This window comes from Gracilinanus agilis, chromosome 4 (genome assembly GCF_016433145.1).
Source record: "Gracilinanus agilis isolate LMUSP501 chromosome 4, AgileGrace, whole genome shotgun sequence".
NCBI lineage: Eukaryota > Metazoa > Chordata > Mammalia > Didelphimorphia > Didelphidae > Gracilinanus > Gracilinanus agilis.
In genome coordinates this window covers 253,284,912-253,308,683 of record NC_058133.1, presented here as the reverse complement: position 1 = coordinate 253,308,683, position 23,772 = coordinate 253,284,912, and the positions used below count along the sequence as shown (strand labels likewise).

Sequence of the window (23,772 nt, the reverse complement as noted above, 5' to 3'; positions counted from 1 at the left end):
TTACCACTCTTCTGCCTTGGAGCCAATGCACAGTATTGACTCCAAGATGGAAGGTAAGGGCTTTAAAAAAAAGATTTATTAAACTACCTGGAAATCATAAGAAAATCAAAAGGTAAAGAAAAATAGAAAGAACTGGTCACCTACAGGGGGAAAAACCGCAACATGAAAAAGACTAAGAAACATCAAAACTAAAATCCAGAACTCTAAGGAAAAGAAAAATATTGGGGGGAAAAACTCCAAACAGCAAACCAGTTCAAATTCCAAAAAAACATAGTCAGAATTGCAGTAGATTTGGCAGCTGCCACATTGTAGAAGCAGAAATCTTAGAATGAAAATATTTCAAAAGGCAAAAGATAAACTCTTACAACCAAGGATAAATAAGTCAAAACTAAGTGTTATTCTACAAGGAGAAACAAGTGATATTTATTGAAACAGAGGATTTCCAAACATTCTTGATGAAACAGCCAGAACTGAGTTAACTTATTTTATTTAAAAAAAAAATTTTTTTTCATAGGCGACCAGTCAAATTTAACACTTTAAAATGGAAACTCAAGAAACAAGAGGAACTTTAGTTACACATTTGATTTGATTTGAAAGATACTATCTGACGTCAAGAAATGAAAATGACTGAATTCTCTACCTTTAAGGGTAATAGAGAAAGGTATATAAGACAATTAAGACTTTTGGATTGGTTTTATTCAATTTCTATGGTTTTAGAAGAAGAAAATTAAAAGAATAAGAGGCTCTTCCTGAGGAAAAAAGGAAGAGGGAGGGAAAGGAACTCACTACTAAAGGTAATAGGAGCAACCTGAAGCGTAGTGTCAGGATGGCCGAGTGGTCTAAGGCGCCAGACTCAAGGTTCTACCTTCCCAGCTTGGGCGTTCTGGTCTCCGTATGGAGGCGTGGGTTCAAATCCCACTTCTGACACATCGATTTTTTGGGCGATTAGGTAAATAGGGAGCTGAATCTAGTGATGACAGGAATTTTCCAGAGTTCAAATTTGCTCAGACCTTTGGGTGTGTGACACCAGCCAAATCATATATTGTAACTCGGTTGACCTGATTTTCCCCATTTCTCAAAAGAGTTTGGAGGGAGAAATAGCAAACAACTCCCTATACGCCAGCCTCCCATCCAAAAAGAAAAAAACCAAATAAGCTTACCAAGAAAAACCAATGAACAACAACATTAGATCAAAAGTATACAAATACAGAAGACTGGGGGCCACGGCGTTCCAAGAATCTTGTTTTCATATAAACCGCACAAAGGAACCACTTCCATCCCCATACACACAAAAATGTACAGGGGACGAGGGCTTAAGGTGAGCAGCTTAGGTGAGGGAAGGAATTCTAAATCCAGCATCGGAGCGGGAAGCATAAAATGTCCAGATCTAAATTGCTAAAGACCTTGTGAATTGGATTTCTTCCCTTTCGAGAAGGGAGGGCTGAATCATAGGATCAGGACTGGAAGGAGGAGTTTTCTGCTACAGTGGCTATTGAGGGAGTTTGCAGAAGAGCGGGAGTAAGAGTAGGAGAGAAAAGGATGCAGCCAAAAGCAGCAACAGTAGCAAATGGAGGGGTTTCCCCAGAATTCTGCCTCATAAGCAACTGAAAACAACTTTTTATAGTTTATTGCTTATATTGGCTATTTGTGTCCGACCTATGGTAGAGCCACACTCAGACACGTTGTAAAGGAAAAGGAAGCCAGATTAAAAAAGAGAGAATTTTGCTCTAGCCTAAATCCTTCATGAGCTAATCTAGTGGGCATGATGAGTATGGTCAGAATAGCTAAGACCCAGGTCAAAAGATCCCAGGAGTCCTAGTGCCATTAAATTTAGCAATACAGTTAGAAATTAGTACAGTACTGGGCACATTGTAGGTGCTTAATAAATGTTTATTGACTGATTGGATAACTGACTGAGCTCCTTTACCTGCTATATCCATCATGATCAAGTCAACCCTCCAAAAGATCCCTCCATTCCTATAAAAGTCCTTGTGGCTGTTTTTTAATAGTGTCTGAGGCGTCAAGACCCCGTTTGAGGTTTTCTTGGCAAAGATACCAGCTCATTTTACAAATGAGGAAACTAAGGCAAAAGGGGTTAAGTGCTCAGGGTCACCCTGCTAGTTAATGTCTGAGGCAAGATTTGAACTCAGAAAGATGTCTTTGTGGCTGTTTTCCTACTCAGGTGATGAGAGCTGATGAGGGTGGAACCCAACAATCTAAGCACTTAGTTCTCTGAGTTAACCAAGTCTCAGGGAATGCCAAAAATGAAAGTATTTTTTAAGTGCTTTTTAAAGAAAAATTAGTCCAACCTGTATAAAGGAAAAGGTTAAGATAATTACCATGAAATATTTCTTCTTTTGTTCTACCACACTGTGAACCCTTTAAAATATAGGAACTAGATTTTTCTGGCTAGGTTTTAAGGCCAGAGCTGGTGCATGTTAAGGAATGTTAAATAATAAAATACATTTACATATGTCATTTTCTTCTTTCTCTGGCGATTCTGGGATATAGTCCTAGTAGTGGTATTGTGGGGTCAAAGAGTATGTATGTACAGTTTAGTAAATTAGAGAAGCTTAGTTCCAAATTATTTTCCTAAATCGTTGGACCAATTCAAAGCTCCACCACCAATGCAGTAACAAACCTGTTTTCCCCCAGTTTTTCTTACATTTCTCATTCATTTTTGACAACTTTGCCTGACTAATGGGTATGAGGTGGAATCTGAGTTACTCTAATTTTTTTATGTGGCTATTTTTAGCTTTGATTTCTTCCTTTGAAAATTGTCTGTTCATATCCTTTGATCATTTATCAACTAGGAAGGTAAGTGGTTTTCTCAAGGAATTTAGCTGAGAAGAGGAGAGAGAGATAAATTAGCTAGCCTAGGTAGTAGATCGGGTAAGGGATTTTGTTTTTGTTTTGTTTTTTAAAGATAGGTAAACAAGAATGCATTTGTAAGCATCAGGCAAGGAGTCAATAAATAGATAGAGATTCTGTTATCAAAAAATTCCCTCTACCTCTAATTAATTCAAGAGCAAGCAAACAAAAGCAAAAAGGGGCAGATTCTGGGAGTAGTCCAGGATTAGAATTTGTAATCCAGGATCTCAGAGAGGACAAAAGACAAGAGATTGAAGAGTGGAGAATATAAAGTTGAACTGTTTCACCAAGGAGACCACATAGGAATAGAAAGAAAAGTGTATAAACAGCTCATGAGTGATGTTGGCCTGGGAAAGTTCTGCCAAGTGACAGTAAAGAAGTCACTTTAAGATTGAAGATCAAGGATAAGAAGTCTTAAGGCATAGGAAATGATGAAATGATGAATGATTATGGTCAGATAAAGGAATTTGGGAGCTTATTAAAATAGAACTAGAAGACTTATAAATGATCAAAGGTATGTCATGGAACTAAGTAGATTGAGAAACTAAGTAAGGGTATTTGAGGAAGCATATATGTTAAAATATGTTAAAGTCTACTTGTATGAGGATAGGAGTTGAGGTGGAGAGACTATAAATGCAAAGCACAGAGCTCATCGAAGATAGGAAAATGTCCTCCATAGATAATGTATGAGTATTTTCAAAAACGGGATTTTCCAGCTGGCAGGAATATTCTAGGTTGGGGGAATCTTGTTGGAACCATAGAGTTCTGCCATATCTTCTTTCATAATCAAAATTATATCATTCTCAGATTTATATTTTATTGAAAGTGTGAAACAAAATGGAGCTAGAATTTTATTTATCTAACTACCTGTCATTCAGTTATTTATTCATAAACATGGATCAACAGTATTATAAACACCCAAACCTAACCACTCCACTCCACTCCACTCCACTCCGGAGGAGACAAGTTTGAAAGGAACCCTATTGCTATTTCGAATGCTGCCTGAGGTATGCTTGGGTTTTTAACTGCTGCTTGGTGGTTGACTGAAGGTTATAGGATTTCCAGAGGGAAGAGACTTTAGATATCATCTAGCTCAACCCTCTCATTTTTTCAGATGAGAAGACGAAGGGATGAAATGGTTCTCCTACCTCTCCAGCCCTAGGTTATCTAAGCTTACTCTGATCAAGCCCCAGACTCCATAGATTAAGGTTTGCCAGCCAATGCCAAGCGTGAGTTTCCAGATTTCTTTCTGTATTTCTTTCTCATTGGGCACCTATTTTGGAAGAGGCCAGACACTGGTTTTCTGGAGTGACCAAGGTTTGAGAATCTGATGCCCTGGATCTCCTACGTGAGCAGAGTTGAAGGCAGAGAGAGGTCTGGCAGCTCAAGAGCTTGGAGAAGAGAAGGACCAAGTGGAGAATGGGGCAGGGGAATGGAGTGCATGGACTCTGGGTCCGAAAGCCCAACAGTGACTGGAGCTGCAAGATCTGAGGGAATGGAGAGAGGCCTCCTAGATGCCACTTTGCTCTCCACCGCACCTGTATCTGATGCTCTTGCTCTGCCCGGTGGCCCCCTCCCCTCCTTCATCTTAGCCCCCACCTCCTCGTCCCTCCTCTGCGCATTCTCTCAGAAAGGTTTCGCAGAAGGGGAAGCCACCTCCCAGAGATTGGGAGGGTTATTCATTTCCTTTGCTTTTCCTGAATTCATTTCTTCCAGGCTTCCTCCTCTGCTTCTCCATCCCTTAAAGACCCCACCCCCGAAGCCTCAGCCGGGTGTCTGCACCGAGTTCCTCTGTCTTTTGGTTCCAGAGTTCTCCTCGCTTTGCCTTTTAATTTTCTAAGTTTTGAAGTTTGTGAAAGCAGAGACAAATATCGGGTGAAGAAAAGAAATAAACACTGAGCCAAACTGCAACTGAAAAGTGGGGCAGAGACATCGAGAAATAATACAAAAAGACAGACTAGAATGAGACACAGGCAAGCAACAAGTTTCCTTTTCATAAGAGAACAGAGGCATTAAGAAAACTACAAAAAACCCAAAGAATAAAAGGAGATGGGTAAGCAACAGGTTTCTTTCTCATAGTAAGAGAACAGAATCATTAAGAAAAATACAAAAAAAGAAAAGAACAGTGAGCATCGTGTTTCTTTCATAAGAGAAAAAAACGCATCGCCCAACGTGGGGCTCGAACCCACGACCCTGAGATTAAGAGTCTCATGCTCTACCGACTGAGCTAGCCGGGCTCCTGAAAAAGAAGTTGACCCACATGTCCCAGGAGGCTAGGGCTCTTGACTGGCTCAAATAAACTGAGTCTTCTTTTTTTCTTCCATTCTTACTTATTTCCTCTGGTATTTCCATTTATTTCGAATTCCCAAACGTAAAGTGGGAAAAGTTGAGAAGAACAATAAATACACAAAGAAAACAGAAACTTAAAAGGGTGGGGGGAAGTCTGTGAAACAACTTTAAAAAAAAAAAAAAAAAAGTGTTTCCGCCCGGTTTCGAACCGGGGACCTTTCGCGTGTGAGGCGAACGTGATAACCACTACACTACGGAAACCAACTAGCAGATCCTCTTTTCCCCCCAAGCCCTAAAGAAGCTACATCGAGTTTCTTGTTTATCATATTTCGGAATCTAGAGATAATGTTGTCTTGAACTGCGACCTGTGGTTTTTTTTTCCCCTCCAAATTGTAATTCACAATAACCAAGTCCCTCACCCAAATTTCGTCCCTATTTTCGGGCTTACATTTCAATGAACTTCAGGCTCGAAGCTCAACTTCTTTGGGACTTCTTAACCCTCACATCTATTCTTTCTTTTCACTAATTCCTCTTCGCAAAGTTGCACAGACCCAAATGGTTTCCAACAGAACCTCGCAACTTTATGTCTTTTAGTCCCGAAGCTTCCCACCTCGACAGTCTCCCTAGGTGGGGTTCATTTTTGAAGCAATAGGGGAAGTCCTTAATCCACAGACCTGCCCCCCCCCCCATTCCTAGTAGGTGGAATCGTCCAGAGTCCTCCTGACCACAAAATCCTTGGGCTAGAAAGGCCGGAAGTTTACAAGAACGTAGGCGACCAACTTCCCATCTCCGTCTTCCACAATTTCCCTCCGTTTCCGGCAACCGCCTGTTGGGAGGAACTGCCCAAGACCTCCGTGGGGGGCTAGAGTGGCAACGGCGCCAGCGAGGTTCTAGAACGCTTGGACGGATGGCCTAGAGCGTCGACCTCCTATTTCCCTCCCCCCACCCCACCCCCAACTTGTGTTTTCCACTTTGGGAGTGGGAGGGTGGGGGGGTCATCCTCCAACCAACGAGACGGCCCTGGCCTCCTTCAGTACCATAGAGACTGGGACTTTCTACGCCCGCCCCCTCTTCCGCCTCTTGGTTGCCGACGAGAGTGCCGCTCGTCAGCCCATTTCCTGTTGGCTGAGAGATCGAGAGCTGTAGGAGAGAACAGGGAGGGGGCGGGGCAGCCCTAGGCAGCTGGAGCCGAGGAGCCCCGGGTGGAAGGAAATGGGCGTAAGAAGAGGCCGGAAGTAAAGCAAAGGATACAGGAAGTGAAGGGGAGGAGCCAAGGGCGAGGGGAGGGGGCCATATGAGGAGGGGGAAGGGGAAGTTAGGTAGGATTTGCATTCAGAACCCAGCCCGGGGAAACTGTCCGGAGGGCCTGAAATAGTACCGTTTCCTCCTCCTGCAGCGGAGAGAGCCATTTATTAATTAAGTTTGGAAATTAGAGCTCCTCTCTTCTTGGGGCTAGAAATTGGGTGTGTGTATGTGTGTGTGTGCTTGAGTGTGTGGGAGTCTGGGCTTCCCTCTGGCCCCCGTTAGGAGTAAGCAGGAGTTAAGAGAGAGCAGGTAGGGAGGCTGGCTTATAGGATCAAAGAGAAAGAGTCTTCCTCCCTCCACTTCCTCTCTTTTCCCCACCTTCCTCCCAACCCTTGGCTTATAATCCCTAGTTGATTTGAGACTAAAATGGCTGCCGTTGCCATGACACCCAACCCAGTCCAGACACTCCAAGAGGAGGCAGTATGTGCCATCTGCCTGGATTACTTTACAGATCCTGTGTCCATTGGCTGTGGACACAACTTCTGCAGGGTGTGTGTGACCCAGTTGTGGGGTGGAGAGGAAGAGGAGGACAGGGAGGAGGAGGAAGATGAAGGGGAAGAAGAAGAGGTGGAGGCAGTAGGTGCCAGTGGTGGGTGGGACACCCCCATGAGAGAGGATGAGTATGAGGGAGATATGGAAGAAGAGGAAGTGGAAGAGGAAGAGGATGAAGAGTTTTGGACCAATAGTATCAATGGTCCTACCTGGGACAACATGGATTATGTGTGGGATGAGGACGAAGAGGAAGATTTGGACTACTACCTGGGGGATGTGGAAGAGGAACTGAGAGGTGAAGAGGAGGAAGAAGATGAAGATGAGGAGGTGTTGGAGGAAGATGAAGAGGAAGAGCTAGAGCCAGCTACCCCTCCACCACCAGCCCCTGCTCCTAGGCGTAGATTCACATGCCCCCAGTGTAGGAAGACTTTTCCCCGTAGGAGCTTTCGACCTAACCTACAGTTAGCCAACATGGTGCAGGTAATTAGACAAATGCACCCGGCCCCTCGGAGAGGAAGCCGGGGAAGTGAACAAGGGGTATGCCCCAAGCACCAAGAGGCTCTGAAGTTGTTCTGTGAGGTGGATGAGGAGGCTATCTGTGTGGTATGCCGAGAATCAAGAAATCACAAGCAACACAGTGTGGTGCCATTGGAGGAAGTTGTTCAGGAGTACAAGGTGAGAATGAGAAAGGGTGACAGTCCTGGGTGGTTGGAATAAGGCAAAGGCAAGTAAAGTGGGGAGGGAGGTTACACTGCCCTCCCCTTACAGATCTCATCCCAAGTTCAACCTTACTTCCTTATAAGGAACTTTTTACTAGAGAAAAAAAAAAAACAAGGAAAGAACTACATAAAGGAATAAAAGAATAAGAAATCTAGAGAATATGGGAATAAGCATATATATAGTGCCTACTATGCGCCAAGCACTGCAACATGTACTTTACAAATCTCAGGTGACTCCACATAACTAGAAACTGGGATGGATTGACCTTTTCAGAGTATGCTGGGCATGCCCCATAATGTCAAATTACCAGGGGAGCAGAGGACTGCTGCTTTCTGCAGTTTTCCTCCCAGGTGCTGTTATTTTCTGTGGTGACCAAAGGAAACTGGCCCTGACAGTAATCCAGAAACAGGGATAGAGAATTACAAAATTTAGGAGAAAAAAACAAGATGACTATTCATCTGTCAGGTGTAAAATACAGAATTAATTATCTTCAGACTCACACCTGCTCAGGTCTTGTGGACCTGTTTACACTAATTGAATATATCAGAAAGCAGGGGACAACGTTAGGATTCTTGCTACTTCAATATTATCCTACCTCTTTTTTTTTTTCTGGGTGACATCTGATAGTTCGCCTTTGGATTCTGATTATAGATTGGTTGTCTACTTTATTTCTGGGTCTGGCTGTGTTCTTGGACTTGGCAATGAGAAGTAAATTGTATAATAGAGAACCAGAGACCAAGCTGGGTTTATCTAATTCTCAGCATTGTTAGATCAGAAGGGGCTACTTCAGCTCTTCACCTAACCTAGAACTGTAAATTACCTGAGAATTAAGCCTTTCATTTCCCCTTTGCATCTCCCATACTACTTTCAATAGGACTCTCCACATTATTATGTAAAATTAATGCCATTAGTATTGATATTGGTTCTGAGAATATATTCAGTTCTTGCCCATTCTCCCAGCAGAATTCTAGGGCTGAATTTGAATTCAATTAGCAATATTTTTTTGAGTTTCTGTTATCTATTAGAGGCTTGTGCTGGATAATGTATTGAAGTTTGGAAAGAGATGGATGCAAAAGACAACATGTGATCCATGTTCTTGACAAGCTTTGTTCTGTCAATTCAATTGGAATACCAAAATGACACATAGGAACTAATAAAGGTAGTAATAACAAATTGATAGTTATCAATTACTAATTTACTGTTATGATTGTAAATTACTTTATCAAAAGTTGTAAATGAAATTCCACTACTGAGAAAAATACTTTCCTTTCTTACTTTATAGAGTCTTCATTCTCTTTGATTTTTGAGGACCACCACCAGAGTTAACTAGTACTATTGAGTAATCACTGGGAGACTTAAGGCAGGAGAGAGAGAAGAGGGGAGGAAAAACATGATAATACAAGATCAATAAAGAGAGGATAAACACATATAAATTTGGAAGGAATTGAGTTATCAGTGGATTTTCATTGGCACTACCCATATGTTTTGTCTTGTGAATATAATAGCTCTTTTTTAAAGAAAAAAAAAATACCTTCAGTTAAATTGTTCACAAAGCATTTCTCATCTAGTCATTGTGACAATGAAAACGGGAGAGCTGAGCTGGATTTGACTTCATGACTCTTGTTCAGAAATTCCTTTCCTTTTATTCCTTTCAACTTTAAACCAAAATAAATCTCTATTAAAAATAAAACTACAAACCCAGGATTTAGCTTTTAAAGAGGTGTGTCAAGGTCTTCTCACTTTCCTTCTGGCATGGCGAAAGGAAATGTGTGTTTGCATACACTGATGGCTTTCTTAAAAGAGCAAGAATCCAAATGATTCCAATGGTGAGAGCCTAGATTTTCAACCCTGTTTAAAACTAAAAGTTCCAGTGGTTAAAAGAGGGAGAGGAGTGGAAGGTAATTATTTGTACAGGACACTGCCTTTTTTGCCCATTTGTGGAGAGCACTTTTTTTCATTGAAAAGATAAGTTTTCAGCCTAGTGATATACCCATTTCAACTAATTCTTATGAGTGAACAAATATGTTTGCCTCATTCATACTGTTCACCTGTAACAGGCCAAGCTACAGGGTCACGTGGAGCCATTGAGGAAGCACCTGGAAGCTGTACAGAAACTGAAGGCCAAGGAAGAGAGGAGAGTCACTGAGCTCAAGGCAGGTGGATGTGATTGGGAGGGTGGGCACAGCCCATATCCATAGTCCTATATCTGGAGGGGATGGGTAGAGGAAGCCAGACACTGCTGTGATGAGGGGAATGGGGCAGGAAAGAAAAGACCTATAGTGGGAGATGGAGCAAAGTGAGGACCAAGAGCCAGATGCTGAGATCTTTGGAGGAGAATGGGAATTGAATGTGGGAGATGTGATATTAAGCCATTTTGAAGTATCTGGGCAAGAGTGATTAGAGGAAAGAAAGAGCAATTAAAAAAATATAAAGGCTGGAAGGGGCCTTGGAGATCATTTGGTCCAACTCCCACCTATTTTGCCAGTGAGGAAACTGAGCTTCAGACAAATTAAGTGACTTGTCTATGGTTATAAAATATGGCAGTAACAGAACTGGGATGAGAACCAGGTAAGTATACTTTCACATGTCACCATGAAACCTTGGATTCAGTGTCCTATGTCAAGGGTCCAGGTTGGGGAGAATAGTAAAAGTTAATTCATGATATATGGATGGCCAAGTGACCCCCTCAGTCCCTTTTTTTATCCTTCTTAGAGTCAGATGAAGACAGAGCTGGCAGCAGTAGCATCAGAATTTGGAAGACTGGCCCGGTTTCTGGCTGATGAACAAGCTGGGCTAGAACGACGCTTACGGGAACAGCATGAAGCCCAGTTAGGGAGAGCAGGAGCAGCAGCAGGACGCCTAGGGGAGCAAGCCACCCAACTGAGTCGACTGTTGGCTGAGGCACAAGAGCGAAGCCAACAGGGGGGACTTCGGCTGCTCAAGGTGAGAGCAGCTTCAAATTCTATTCCTTGTCTAGTTTTGTCCTCTTTCTCTTCTCTTCAGTCCCAACTCTTCTTATCCCTGCTGTTCTTTCCTCAGTCAATCACTATTTACCAAGCATCTATTAAATATAATCTTTAGCTATTTGACACTCATTGTGAGCAAAGGACTATGCTAAGTGCAGAGAATAACAGAGGTATGAGTTATAATCCTTGTCCTCAGGGAGCTTTCAGTCTATACAAGAGAGAAGACATCTATCAATGTATGTTTATGTGGTAGCATAGGAATTCAGAGCAAGAGGATGTTTGGCCAGTTGGAGAAGGCCCTAGATGATTTACTCTCTATAGTTTGGTTTTTTAAAAATCCTGATCTTCCATCTTAGAATCAATACTGTGTACTTCTGCTAAGGCAGAAGAGTGGTAAGGGCTGTACAATGGGGATTAAGTGACTTGCCCAGGGTCACACAACTAGGAAGTGTCCACACCCTATAGTTATTAGAAGGACTTTGCAAAGAATTGTGGAATTTCACAGTTGGAAGGGACTTTGATGTCCATCTCGTAACAGTACTTGATTAAAAATCCACTCCACAATATGATTGACATTCAGCCTTTGCCTGAAGGCCTCCAGTGAGAGGGAGCCTTCCACTATTTGCTGTGGTAGTCCATTCCACTCTTGGGCAGCTCAAATTGGTAGGAAGATTTTCCTTACATTAAGCCCAAATATCCCTCTTTGCAACTTTCTCTTATACGTTCTAGTTCTCTCTAGGGACAAAAATCCTCCTTCTACATAACAGCCCTTGTCGAACCTAGAGCACATGTGCTGGAGGAGGCAGCTCCCCACCCCCCCTCCACCCCACTCCATGTGTCCCTGAGGTCATTTCTTTCATCACCTGCCCCTCTGCCCAGCAGCCCAATGAGAGTGCTTCCTCCCTTCCCTGTCTAGGGTAAGGCTAGGGGCTTACATGCAGTATGAGGGTTGCAGTTTGGGTACTCGGTCTCTAAAAGTTTGCCATCATTGTTCTAAACTAAACTTCCCTTATAAACTCAGGCCCTACTCCATTTAATTAGATCACCTAGAGACACCTGGTTTGAGTTTTAAAAATTCAAGAAAGACACATATTTACATCAGAATTTATAAATTCAATGTGAAATATATCTGGCAGAAAAACTGGAACTGATAATCTATATAGTATTACCTTCCTAATGGATATGTCTGCTAAGGAAAATCTTGTTGAAAAGCAATATGGCAAAAGAGAAAAGAAGTTGTTTTTAAGGAGATTTGGAATTTATAGGAATCAAACTTTGCCACTTTAGGAGATATCTATAAGGCCTATTTTCCCACCATGCCTATGTAACCACAGTTTGGCAGCCTGGAACTATCCAAGTGCCAAGAAAAATTTAATTTCACTCCACAGATATATATATGTCGAACCTTGTTTTCTGCAAGGTACTATGCTCTAGGTTCTGATGGGAATAAAAAGATGAGTAAGACATCCCATCCTCAGAGAAATGGAAGAAGTAGTCTGGGAAAGGGAATAAGTAAATAAAATACAAAATCAAGGGTAAAAATTCATGAAAAGTATAGAGGATAAAAGGTATGGTCGGAGTTTGGAGAAAGGCAGAGTCATAGTAAGGCAGGATTAGGAAGGTTTCAAGGAAGAAGTAGCTAGTAAGCCCTATCTTCAATGATAAGTAGGATTCTGAATGGTTGGCATATAGAAGGTATTCCACAGAGCAGGGGTTGGCAACCTTTTTGGCCGTGAGAGCCATAAACGCCACATTTTTTTTTTAACTTTTTTTAAATTTTTTTTTTTTTATTTAAAACCCTTAACTTCTGTGTATTGACTTGTAGGTGGAAGGAGTGGTAAGGGTAGGCAATGAGGGGTCAAGTGACTTGCCCAGGGTCACACAGCTGGGAAGTGTCTGAGGCCGGATTTGAACCTAGGACCTCCCGTCTCTAGGCCTGGCTCTCAATCCACTGAGCTACCCAGTGTAATTTAATTTTTTTTAAAATGTAATTTCGTGAGCTGTACAGTGCTCACAGTGCGCGCTCCTGTAACAGCACCTGAAAAAAAATTGACTTTATGGCTCCTGCAGAAAGAGCCATACGTTGCTGACCCTTGCCACAGAGCATGTTTGGGTAACAGCTGTAGTCTATTTTGACTGAATCAGGTGTGTGAGATAAGATTGGTAAATTGAAACCAGATAGTGGAAGGCTTTGAATATCATGTGAAAGAACCTGAATTAAACCTATTGCATCTGGAATCTATAGAACTTTTGTGAACAGAGGAGGTCACAAAGTTAGGGTCTGAATTTGAGGGATCAATCTGGCTTCATTCCATGAAATGGATTGGAGAAGAGAAAGGCTAGTTTAGAAGCTGTTTTAATAGCATGAATAAAAAATAATGAAAGCCTGGACCAAAAGTGGAGGATAAGCTGTGTATTGAAGAGTGACCACAGAGGCAGAACTGAATAAAGTAGGGTACCTGGTTTAGGAGGAAAATTGAGAAGTCAAAACTTACTGAAAGATTCCAGGAAGGATTCTTCCCCCCTTCTCACCAATTGCTGCCCCTTCCCTGTGGTTGGCACAGCTGATAAGCATCAGGTCAGTTGATTAGATCTATTTAAGACGTTTTTAAAGTGATAGAAAAACATCAGATGGGCCTGGTCCTCAGGGCAACTGGGGCCTGGATTCAAGATTGAGACATCATTAGATGGAAATGATATTTAAAACCATGGGGAAGAAAGGGACCTCCTTTATCCATCAGTGCCTTTCATTTATTCTTCAATATTGGCTCATTGATTTCCCATTTCAAGTTTTTGCTGCCACTTCTTTCTGGGCCTCAGGAACCTAACAAATGATTATTGACTATTGTGCTTTTCAAGACACTTAACATGGCAGTTGTACTTTCCCTGCCAGCCATGGAATCATTAAAGTTCCATCTTTGATCCCTAAGTTAAAAAGATTCTCTTTATGTCTGACCTTCAGCAATTTCTTTTCCGGCTTTCCTGCACTGACCTTTGTTTAGGGCTGACCTCTGCCACAGTCTTTGGAATCCTGGGTCAGTCATTTAGCTTTCATTTCCTTAGGCAGCTCTCTCAGTTCTTATTTGCAAAACTGTTGCTGATCTTCATTAGTACAAAGAATTTCCTCACCAGTAGTTGTCTACATCAGAGATGTCAAACTTGCAACCCAGGCCATGGTCCCAACCAGATAAAAATGTAATTTGGAGGGATCAGGGGAGAGAGAGCTAGGTGGTTCAGTGGATTGAGTGCCAACCCTAAAGAAGGAGAGGTCCTTGATTCAAATTTGACTTCAGACACTTCTGGCTGGACAAGTCATCCTAGTCTTACCAATTTCACTCATCCTAATCTTATCCATCTTCTGTTGTGGAACCAATATACAGTATTGATTCTAAGATGGAAGGTGAGGACTTAAAAAAATTTTTATGTAATTGGGAAATATTTAGCAAAATAAAAATACCATACAACATAGATAATGTTTCCTTGTGCTTTTCTATGTCAGTATGTGCCCCACCAGCATCCATTTCTGTTTGAATTTGATACCACTGGTGTACAATGAAATCACTAAACTGAATTTGAGGCATAAGACTTCTGAGTCCTGGGTCTAGGACTTAGTAGCCATGTGACCATGGGTTAGCTCATCTCTGAATTCTTTTTCTAACCCTGCAAAATGAGTATATAATAGCTATTATTAGGAAAGTGTTCTTTAAATGTACACTTATTATGGAATATGATAATCTATAGCTTTCAAATTCTTTTCTTTGGAAAGACTTCATAAATAAGATGAAACTGGAGCAATGTGGAAAGAATGACTGGGATTTAAATAAGAGAAGAAAGAGGGCAATTCAGCCAAGGACAGCAGTATGAGGAATAGCCTGGAGGCAAGAATGAGGTTATTATGGATTACAATGAATCAGCCTGATTGATGCCAAAAGTGGCTTAGCAGAGTGGTTTTGAAATAGGTTGAAGGGACCACTGGGTAGCATAGTAGATAGCCTGCCTGGAGTTGGGAGGACCCGAGTTAAAATGTGACCTCAGACACTTATAGCTAGCAAGTCTCTTAACCTTAATTATCTAGTCCTTTGCTCAGTTGTGGCAAACCTATGGCACACAAGCTAAAGATGGCACGTTGAACGCTCTCTGTGGGCACAAGCACCGTTGACTGGCAGAGTTTGTTACTAGAAAGGCAGAGGGACTCCTGGGAGCTGCTCCTCTCCCCCTCTCCACTGTGCCTGATGACATTTTTTTCACTTCACCTGCTCTACTGCCCAGCAGCCCAATGAGAATACTTTCTCCCTTCTCTGTGTTGGGGGAGTGGGGGGAAAGGAGGCGCCATTCAGTCTCTAAAAGGTTTGCCATCATTGCCTTAGTTCTTCTGCTTTGGAACTGATACTTAGTGTTGATTCTAAGACAGAAGGTAAGGGTTTTTTGTTGGTCTTTAGGACCTGGTTATAAAAGACTTTAAAAGCAGTATGGAATCAAAATTTTGAATTTAGAATGGATTTAAAGATCCAAATCTAGTTGAAATCTTTCCTTTCCCCACTTTTTAAATATGAATCATTATATATCTAGAAGGATTAAGCAATTTTCCCATAGTTAGGGGCAGAGCTTGAACTAGCACCTAGTTCTCAATTTAGTTTCATATTCCTTCACATTCCTCAATTTATACCATGCAAAGAACTTTTTAAAAATATTTATTTATTTAGAATATTTTCCCTAGTTACATGATTCATGTTCTTTCCCTCCTCTCTTCCCTTCCCCTCCCGGAGCTGACAAGTTCCATTGGGTTATACATGTATCATTGTTCAAAACCTATTTCCATGTTATTCATATTTGCAGTAGAGTGATCTTTTAATACCAAAACCCTAATCATATCCCTACTGAACTATGTGACTGATCATATATTTTTCTTCTGTGTTTCTGCTCCCACAGTTCTTTCTCTGGATAGCGTTCTTTCTCATAAGTTCCTCTGGATTATTCTGGGTCATTGCACTGCTACTGGTAGAAAAGTCCATTGCATTTGATTGTGCCGCAGTGTATCAGTTTCTGTGTACATTGTTCTCCTGGTTCTGATCCTTTTGCTCTGCATCAATTCCTGGAGGTCTTTCCAGTTCACATAGAAATCTTCTAGTTCATTATTCCTTTCAGCATAATAGTATCCATAGCCAATATACCACAATTTATTGAGCCATTCCCCAATCTATGGAAACCCCCTCATTTTCCAATTTTTTGCTTCCACAAAGAGCATGGCTATAAATATTTTTGTACTAGTCTTTTTCTTTATTATCTCTTTGGGGTAAAAACCCAACAGTTGTATGGCGGGGTCAAAGGGTAGGCAGTCTTTTAAAGCCCTTTGGGCATAATTCCAAATTGCCCTCCAGAATGGTCAGACCAATTCACAACTCCACCAACAGTGCATTAGTGTCCTAATTTTGCCACATTCCTTCCAACATTTATCATTTTCCTTTGCTATCATATTGGCCAGTCTGCTAGGTATAAGGTGGTACCTCAGAGTTGTTTTAATTTGAATTTCTCTGAATCAGGAGGGATTTAGAAAACTTTTTCATGTGCTTATTGATAGTTTTGATTTTATCCTGTGAAAACTGCCTATTCATGTCCCTTGACCATTTGTCAATTGGGGAATGGCTTGATTTTTTGTAAATTTGACTTAGTTCCTTATATACTTGGGAAATTAAACCTTTGCCAGAGAGTTTTGTTATAAAAATGTTCTCCCAGTTTATTGCTTTTCTTCTAATTTTGCATTGGTTTTATTTGTACAAAAAGCTTTTTAATTTGATATAATCAGTCATTCATTTTATATTTTGCAATGTTCTCTATCTCTTGCTTGGTCTTAAATTCCTTCTTTTCCCACAGATCTAACAGGTATACCATTCTATGTTTACCCAATTTATGAATGATTTGACTCTATATATTTAAGTCATTTACTCATTTTGAATTTATCTTGGTATGGGGTATAAGATGTTGATCTAAATCTAATTTTTTTCCATACTGTTTTCCAGTTTTCCCAGCAGTTTTTGTCAAATAGTGAGTTCTCGTTCCAAAAGCTGGAGTCTTTCGGTTTATCGAACACTAGCTTGTTGATGTCATTTACCCCCAGTCTATTCCATTGATCCACCCTTCTGTCTCTTAGCCAATATCATATTGTTTTGATGACCACTGCTTTATAGTACAATTTAAGATCTGGTACTGGTAGGCCACCATCCTTCACACTTTTTAAAATTATTTTCCTTGATATTCTTGATCTTTTGTTCTTCCAGATGAACTTTGTTATAATTTTCTCTAATTCTATAAAAAAGTTTTTTGGTCGTTTGATAGGTATGGCACTGAATAAGTAGATTAATTTGGGCAAGATTGTAATTTTTATTATATTAGCTCAGTGATTCCCAAAGCGGGCACTACAGTGATCCAGGGGAGCAGTGATGTCCACACTTTTTTTGTATTACATTCTATTCTGAGTTCAATAAATAGTTTCATAATTTCCATGGGGCACTAAGTAATATTTTTTCTGGAAAGGGGGCGGTAGGCCAAAAAAGTTTGGGAACCACTGTATTAGCTCATTCTACCCAGGAGCAATTAATGTTTTTCCAATTGTTTAGATCTAGTTTTAATTGTATAAAAAGTGTTTTGTAGTTGTGTCCATTTAATTCCTGTGTTTGTCTTGGCAGATAGATTCCTAAATATTTTATATTGTCTAGAGCAGTGATGGGCAAACTTTTTAAAGAGGGGCCAAAGGAAAGGAGAAATGCTCATCTGTCAGTCTGTTTCTAAGGCATCTCTTTCGAAGTTTCATTGTATTATATCCTACTCATTGTATTCATCAGATTAGGAATAATGTCCTTGGCTGGATAGAACATTTCAGGGCCCCCCTCACTCCCCCATCTGGCCCGTGGGCCTTAGTTTGCCCATCACTGGTCTAGAGCGATTTTAAATGGAGTTTCTCTTTCTAACTCCTGCTGCTGAGTTTTATTGGAAATATATAGAAATGCTATGATTTATGTGGGTTTATCTTGTACTCTGCAACTTGGCTAAAGTTGTTAATTATTTCCACTGGTCTTTTAGTTGATTTTCTGGGGTTCTTTAGAGTAGACCATTATATCAGCTACAAAGATTGATGGTTTAGTTTCCTCATTGCCTACTTTAATCCCTTCAATTTCTTTTCCTTCTCTAATTGCTATCACTAAAGTTTCTAGAACACTATTAAATAATAGAGGTGGTAATGGGCATCCTTGCTTTACTCCTGATCTTATTGGAAAGGCTTCTAACTTGTCCTCAATGCAGGTGATACTTGCTCATGGTTTTGTTTTGTTTTGTTTTTTAAACCCTTACCTTCCGTCTTTGAGTTAACATTTACTCCAAGGCAGAAGAGTGGTAAGGGTAGGCATGGGGGTCAAGTGACTTACCCAGGGTCACACAGCTGGGAAGTGTCTGAGGCCAGACTTGAACCTAGGACCTCCAGTCTCTAGGTCTGGCTCTCAATCCACTGAGCTACCCAGCTGCCCCCTTGCTCATGGTTTTAAATATATATTGTTTATTATTTTGAGGAATGGCCTTTCTATTCCTGTCTTTCTAGTGTTTTCAATAGGAATGGGTGTTGTATTTTGTCAAAGCTTTTTTCTGCATCTATTGAGATAATCATGTGATTTCTGTTGGTTTGATTATGGTCAGTTATGTGGATATTTTTCCTAATATTAAACCATCCTTGTCATAGTGAATAATCCTTGTAATAACTTGCTGGAGTCTTTCTGCTAGTATTCTATTTAAGATTTTTTCATCTATGTTCATTAAGGAGATTGGTCTGTAGTTTTCTTTCTCGTTTTTTTGGTAATATATTTCTTTCTCATTCCCTGCCTTCATCCCCTCCCTTCTCCAATAATCCCTTCACACAGCTTCCTAATACTCATATCCAACCTCCCCTTTTCTCCCCTTTTCCAGAACTCATAGGACAAACTGCAGAAGCTTAGTCTTAAATATATAGTCAGACTCCAGTCTTTTCCCCACCTTATTCCATATTTATTCCCCTTCACATACTCTATAATCCAGAGAAACCAGAATAAGTAGCTGTCTTCCCAATCTTATCCTGCCCTTTTTTTTTTTTTTTGCCTCCATGTATTTGCTTGCCTAGGCCTAGAATGAAATTATACTCCAGTTGCCAAATCCTCTGTGAAGCCTTCTCTCATCTCCTTCTCTCCTCCTTCCTACTCTTACTTTTCCTCCTCAGCAGAACTCTTCTGGTTCTCTCCCTAATCATATTATGCCTTGTATTATTCATATTTGTATAAGTATTTTATTTTTCCTCCACCTCCATAATACTTTTTGAGGGCAGGGATTATGTTCTTTTTTATCTAATGCTCAATAATTATTGAATTGAGTAGAATCAGGGATCCTAGAAGAATAACACTTAGTGACTTGCCCAGGACCACACAGCTATGAAGTGTCTGAGGTCAGATGACCAGGTCTTGCTGACTCCAAGCCTTGTTTTTGACAAAAAAGAACATATTGGAAGAATAGTAGAGGGCTGTGAACAGTTTTGAGGTTCACTCAAATTTAGGAGGCAGAAGAAAGAAAACTGTGATGGAAGGAAATTCAGGAATATCAAAAAGGGGAAATTGCAATATCACAAAAGCCAAGGAAGTATAATTTCAAAAAGCATCATCAGTATTAGGAGTCAAGGAAGAATGTTACTTGAACTTCACAAGAAAAATTATTAGTGGCTTTGGAGTAATTTCAATTAATTTATAGAAATATAAACCAGAGTGCCAAGTTAAAGAAATAGGAATTTAGAATGTGGAGCCAACTGATGCCAACCCCATTTTTGAGGAGTTGGGCAAAGAAGGGAAAGATTGGATGGGTAGGAAAAAGTCAGGCCAAGCAAAAGTCTCTTAAAAGGCACAAAGGAAAAAGAGAATATGAAGGAGAAAGTGAAGAGGCTAGAAAGGATTAAGTGCCATTGACGGGAATGGGAACATAACATTTCAACAGAGGAATTATATTTACAGTAAAGGTAGCTTCCTATGAGTAGGGAAAGAAATATGATCTCAAAGATATAGGGACCATGTTCCTTAATCTCATTTCAGAAACTAGATAATTTCAAAGGGGCATTACATTACATTCTGTAACATATTGATCTAAATATGGCAGCACACAGGGACATCTTATCAGATAAACCCTGTAATGCAAAGAGCAAGCTCATACACTAACTGAGGATGGAAAATTGGAAGTTTAAAGGGAAATATATGAAATAATACGAAAAGTATGTTAGAGAGTTGGAGATGAATAAAAGAAAATTGCCAGAGAAATACCAAGGTCAACATTGGACAGCATAAAACTGAACTGGGGCCAAATCTTAAAGATTGTATTACTTTTAAGCAGTTCGCCTTCAGAGCAGAAAAATAGAATGATATTGGTTGGAAGTCATGGATTCTCAGAGAAGGTAGGAGGAGAAAAGGGGGAGATAAGAGATAAATTGAATAGGCAGTTACCACTAACAGAATTTTTGTTCCAAGACAGCTTTTCTGTAGTCCTTCCAGCATGTTTCTGGGCTACCTTCCCCACAAACATTCTTAGGCTTGGACTATTAAAAATGAAGTTGCATTCCATTATATAATTAGGAAGATAAACCCGCTGTTCGTGGGGAGTGGATCATAAAAGACATTCTAAAGCAAACAGAAATGATACTTTGGAGTTGTATCTTTTGGATTATACCAGTTACCATTCCCCTACATTACTGTGGATCTTAAAAGGCCCTGTTGTAATATGTTCTTTCCATAAGAGGAAAAAATTGAGATATTTTAGCTTGAAGAGGAGGCCAGAGTCATTTTGGGAACTGAATAGTAGACAGGAGTGTTTGAAGGCTTATTGTACATGTAGAATGAGAAGGGGAAGAGAATTAAATTGCATATGTTGAGTCAGTCTTAAGAACTTCTAAACAGTAACGCCCTAGATCATGTGTCCAAGAAAAAATGTGATATTGCTTTTTTTTTTACAGTCCCTTAAAGATAGAAGAGACCTTCAGTGAATGGCATAACATGGGTTGAGTACCTGGGGTTTTAGGGGGTTGGAGGAAATGAATTAAAACTCCCTTAGGAACCTCTCATTTTCTCAAATATCCTCAAACCTGGCCTTTCTATTCTGGGCTGGAGATCTAGGGGATAAGGAAACCAACTGTGAAGGGCTGACTTTATTTTTCTTTCCCCTTCCTTACCCCCCTTTTTGTCTCTATTATTCTCAGGATATCAAGGAGACTTTTAACAGGTGAGTTCCTATCCCTCAAAACCCTGAATTCCACAGAATACAGATTTTAAGTAGGACCAAGGCATCTGGTTTCCCTTGGCCCTGACTCTCCTACATACCCTGTTGACCCTGACCAAATCTCTGGATCTTCCCTTATCCCCTTCCCTGGACCCACACATCTTGTCCCCAACCCCTGAATCCTTGTCTTCCTTTCTCAGGACCCAAATATCTGTCTCCCAGCCCCCAGTTCTCCCATATCTTTCCCTTTCCCTTCTGGGACTTTAGTGTCCGATTTGTACCAACCTTTAATCCTCTCCCAGGTGTGAGGAGGTACAGCTGCAACCTCCAGAGATCTGGTCCCCAGATCCCAGTCATCCCCACAGCCACGACTTCTTGACAGATGCCATCGTGAGGAAGATGAGCCGGATGTTCTGTCAGGCTGCCCGAGGTACACAGAATTCACAGATCATCTTCCCTCATCCATCCCTATACAATCTAGAGTCAGAGTTTGGGAAGTGTGTGTATATATACTGATAGTGAAGAAGATGGGAAGATAGGTAGGTGATCTTCAGACTTGAACATGGGCTGCCTAGATGCTAGAAAAATGGTTACAAGATGGGGTTTAGAATTCAGAGGCAGGATTCTTTGAAGGGGAACAGGAATCAAAACACCTAGGTTTGGGGAAAGGGAGGAAATGAACTGAATCAAGTGAACTTTCAAACCTCTCCTCTCCTCATTCCAGTGGACCTGACTTTGGATCCTGACACAGCTCATCCAGCTTTAGCCCTGTCACCAGACCGACGAGGGGTCCGTCTTGCAGAGCGGCGCCAGGAACTCCCTGACCACCCCAAACGATTTTCAGCTGAATGCTGTGTGCTAGGAGCCCAGGGTTTCCGCTCCGGTCGCCATTATTGGGAAGTGGAGGTGGGTGGGCGTCGTGGCTGGGCTGTAGGGGCTGCTCGTGAGTCAACTCGTCACAAGGAGAAAGGGGGACCAGGAGGTGGATCTGGGGGTGGTAGTGGGGATGCCACACCATCCCGTCACCACCATCGCCGCAGACGGCCCCATCTGCCCCAGCAGCCAATGTTTCAAAGGGAAGTATGGTGTGTGGGTACCAATGGGAAGCGCTACCAGGCTCAGAGCTCAACTGAGCAGACACCCCTAAGCCCTGGGGACAAACCACACCGATTAGGGGTATACCTGGACTATGAGGCAGGACGCCTGGGCTTCTATAATGCCGAGACTCTGGGACATGTACACACTTTCTCAGCTGCCTTTCTGGGTGAGCGGGTCTTCCCCTTCTTCCGGGTGATTTCCAAGGGCACCAGAATCAAACTCTGCCCCTGAAGTATCCTAATGCTTGCTCCCCCTCCCCCCAATTTCCCTTATCTTGGTAGGGGTTAAGGGTGGATCCTCAAGCTGGGGAGGTCCTCTTCTGCAGCCCTGCTTTTTTTTCCCTCCCTCCTGTGTTCCCACCTTCAGTTTTCATTCTCCTACCTTCTTTGTCTATAGTTGGCTATGGGTCCCTGAAAAAGAAAAATTGTTAAACAATCTGCTTTTCCCCCTCCTTTCTACCCTACCTCTCTCCATTTACACCTCTATTGTTTGTCTACCCAAATGGATTTTATTTGTGGGGAAGTTTTTTTTTGTTTTTTGTTTTTTTTTTAATGGGTTGAGACCCTTCCCCTCCCCACACACACACACATACATACATATATATATATATACACACACACACACACACCTGTCAGCTGTGTGCAGCTGTGGGGGGAGGGGGAGGAAAGGATAAAGAGAGTTTGGGTCCCTTAAGGGTTCTTTCTCTCAGCTCAGAATTGTAATGATTCTGTCACCCTCACGGTTTTGTTCTTTTTTGCCCCCTTTTCACCTTTGCTGCCTCTGCCTCTTCCTTCACTTTTTATCCTGTTCTGCTGCTCACTTGCCTCCCACCTCCATTTCTTGAAGGGGAATTTGTCACCAAAAAATGTGACTTGTGTTCTCAGGCCCAGATTCCCCTTCCCCCTCTCCAGTTTGGAGCTTGCAGCATCCCCTACTTGGCAGCCTACATGGGGAGATGGGGATCGGTTTGGTCCTGAGATCTTGGGCATAGTCTATATTTTTCTAGAACTCTCTGCTTCCAGTTTGGGAACCTATTCCCAGTTGGAGGCAATTGCCCCACCCCTCTCCCTGTTTCTTAGCCTCCTGCCTTTCTCTGTATTGCTCTGGGCTGAGGTTGGTTTTGGGGGGAAATTGAGGGGTGGGGGTGGAAGGATGTGTAGAAATGGACAATAAACTGTTTACTGTTTATCAGTTTCGGTGAGTATGATTTTATTTTTGTAACTTCTGGTGAAGATGGCTGCTTAATTGGCTTAATTTTACCTTCCCTTCTACCCTTCCTCCCATTTCATCCTCCCACTCGGCAATTATCAGTAAGCCCTTCCTGGGAATAAAGTGCCTCTACATATAAGTGCCTGTAAATAACTAAAGATAGTGAGCTATCACATCTGGTCCCACCTTACACAGGCTACACCTATAAGTGCTTTGAAGACAAAGAGAGGGACTACTTGATTTTGTTCCTTCTTTGGATCTCCCTTTCCTCCTTTGCCTTGTTTTTTCTTCTACTCACTAATGCTTTTCTACGTACTACTTTCCTACCTTCATTTTTGCCTTGGATCCTCATATTTTGAAGCTTAAAAATCTCATTTGCAGGGGGCAGCTGGGTAGCTCAGTGGATTGAGAGACAGGCCTAGAGAAGGGAGGTCCTAGGTTCAAATCCGGCCTCAGACATTTCCCAGCTGCGTGACCCTGGGCAAGTCACTTGACCCCCATTGCCTACCCTTACCACTCTTCCACCTATAAATCAATAAACAGAAGTTAAGGGTTT

The 23,772-nt window shown here is 41.5% G+C and overlaps 1 protein-coding gene and 3 non-coding genes across 4 annotated transcripts; 2 read left to right on the top strand and 2 right to left on the bottom strand.

Annotated features, from left to right (window-relative positions):
- The first annotated feature begins 820 nt into the window (after nucleotides 1–820).
- On the top strand, nucleotides 821–927 carry TRNAL-CAA. Its single transcript has 2 exons — nucleotides 821–858; nucleotides 882–927. It is a non-coding gene; the product is annotated as a tRNA-Leu (tRNA).
- Nucleotides 928–5,035: 4,108 nt separating this feature from the next.
- TRNAK-CUU lies at nucleotides 5,036–5,108 on the bottom strand. The gene has a single exon. It is a non-coding gene; the product is annotated as a tRNA-Lys (tRNA).
- Nucleotides 5,109–5,348: 240 nt separating this feature from the next.
- On the bottom strand, nucleotides 5,349–5,421 carry TRNAV-CAC. Its single transcript has one exon. It is a non-coding gene; the product is annotated as a tRNA-Val (tRNA).
- Nucleotides 5,422–6,485: 1,064 nt separating this feature from the next.
- Nucleotides 6,486–22,586, top strand: TRIM41 (tripartite motif containing 41). The gene is made up of 6 exons (XM_044673551.1): nucleotides 6,486–7,632; nucleotides 9,735–9,830; nucleotides 10,390–10,620; nucleotides 20,890–20,912; nucleotides 21,212–21,339; nucleotides 21,634–22,586. Exons 1-6 carry the CDS (start codon nucleotides 6,832–6,834, stop codon nucleotides 22,236–22,238), a joined length of 1,884 nt encoding a protein of 627 aa, XP_044529486.1. The 5' UTR covers nucleotides 6,486–6,831; the 3' UTR covers nucleotides 22,239–22,586.
- Nucleotides 22,587–23,772: the final 1,186 nt, after the last annotated feature.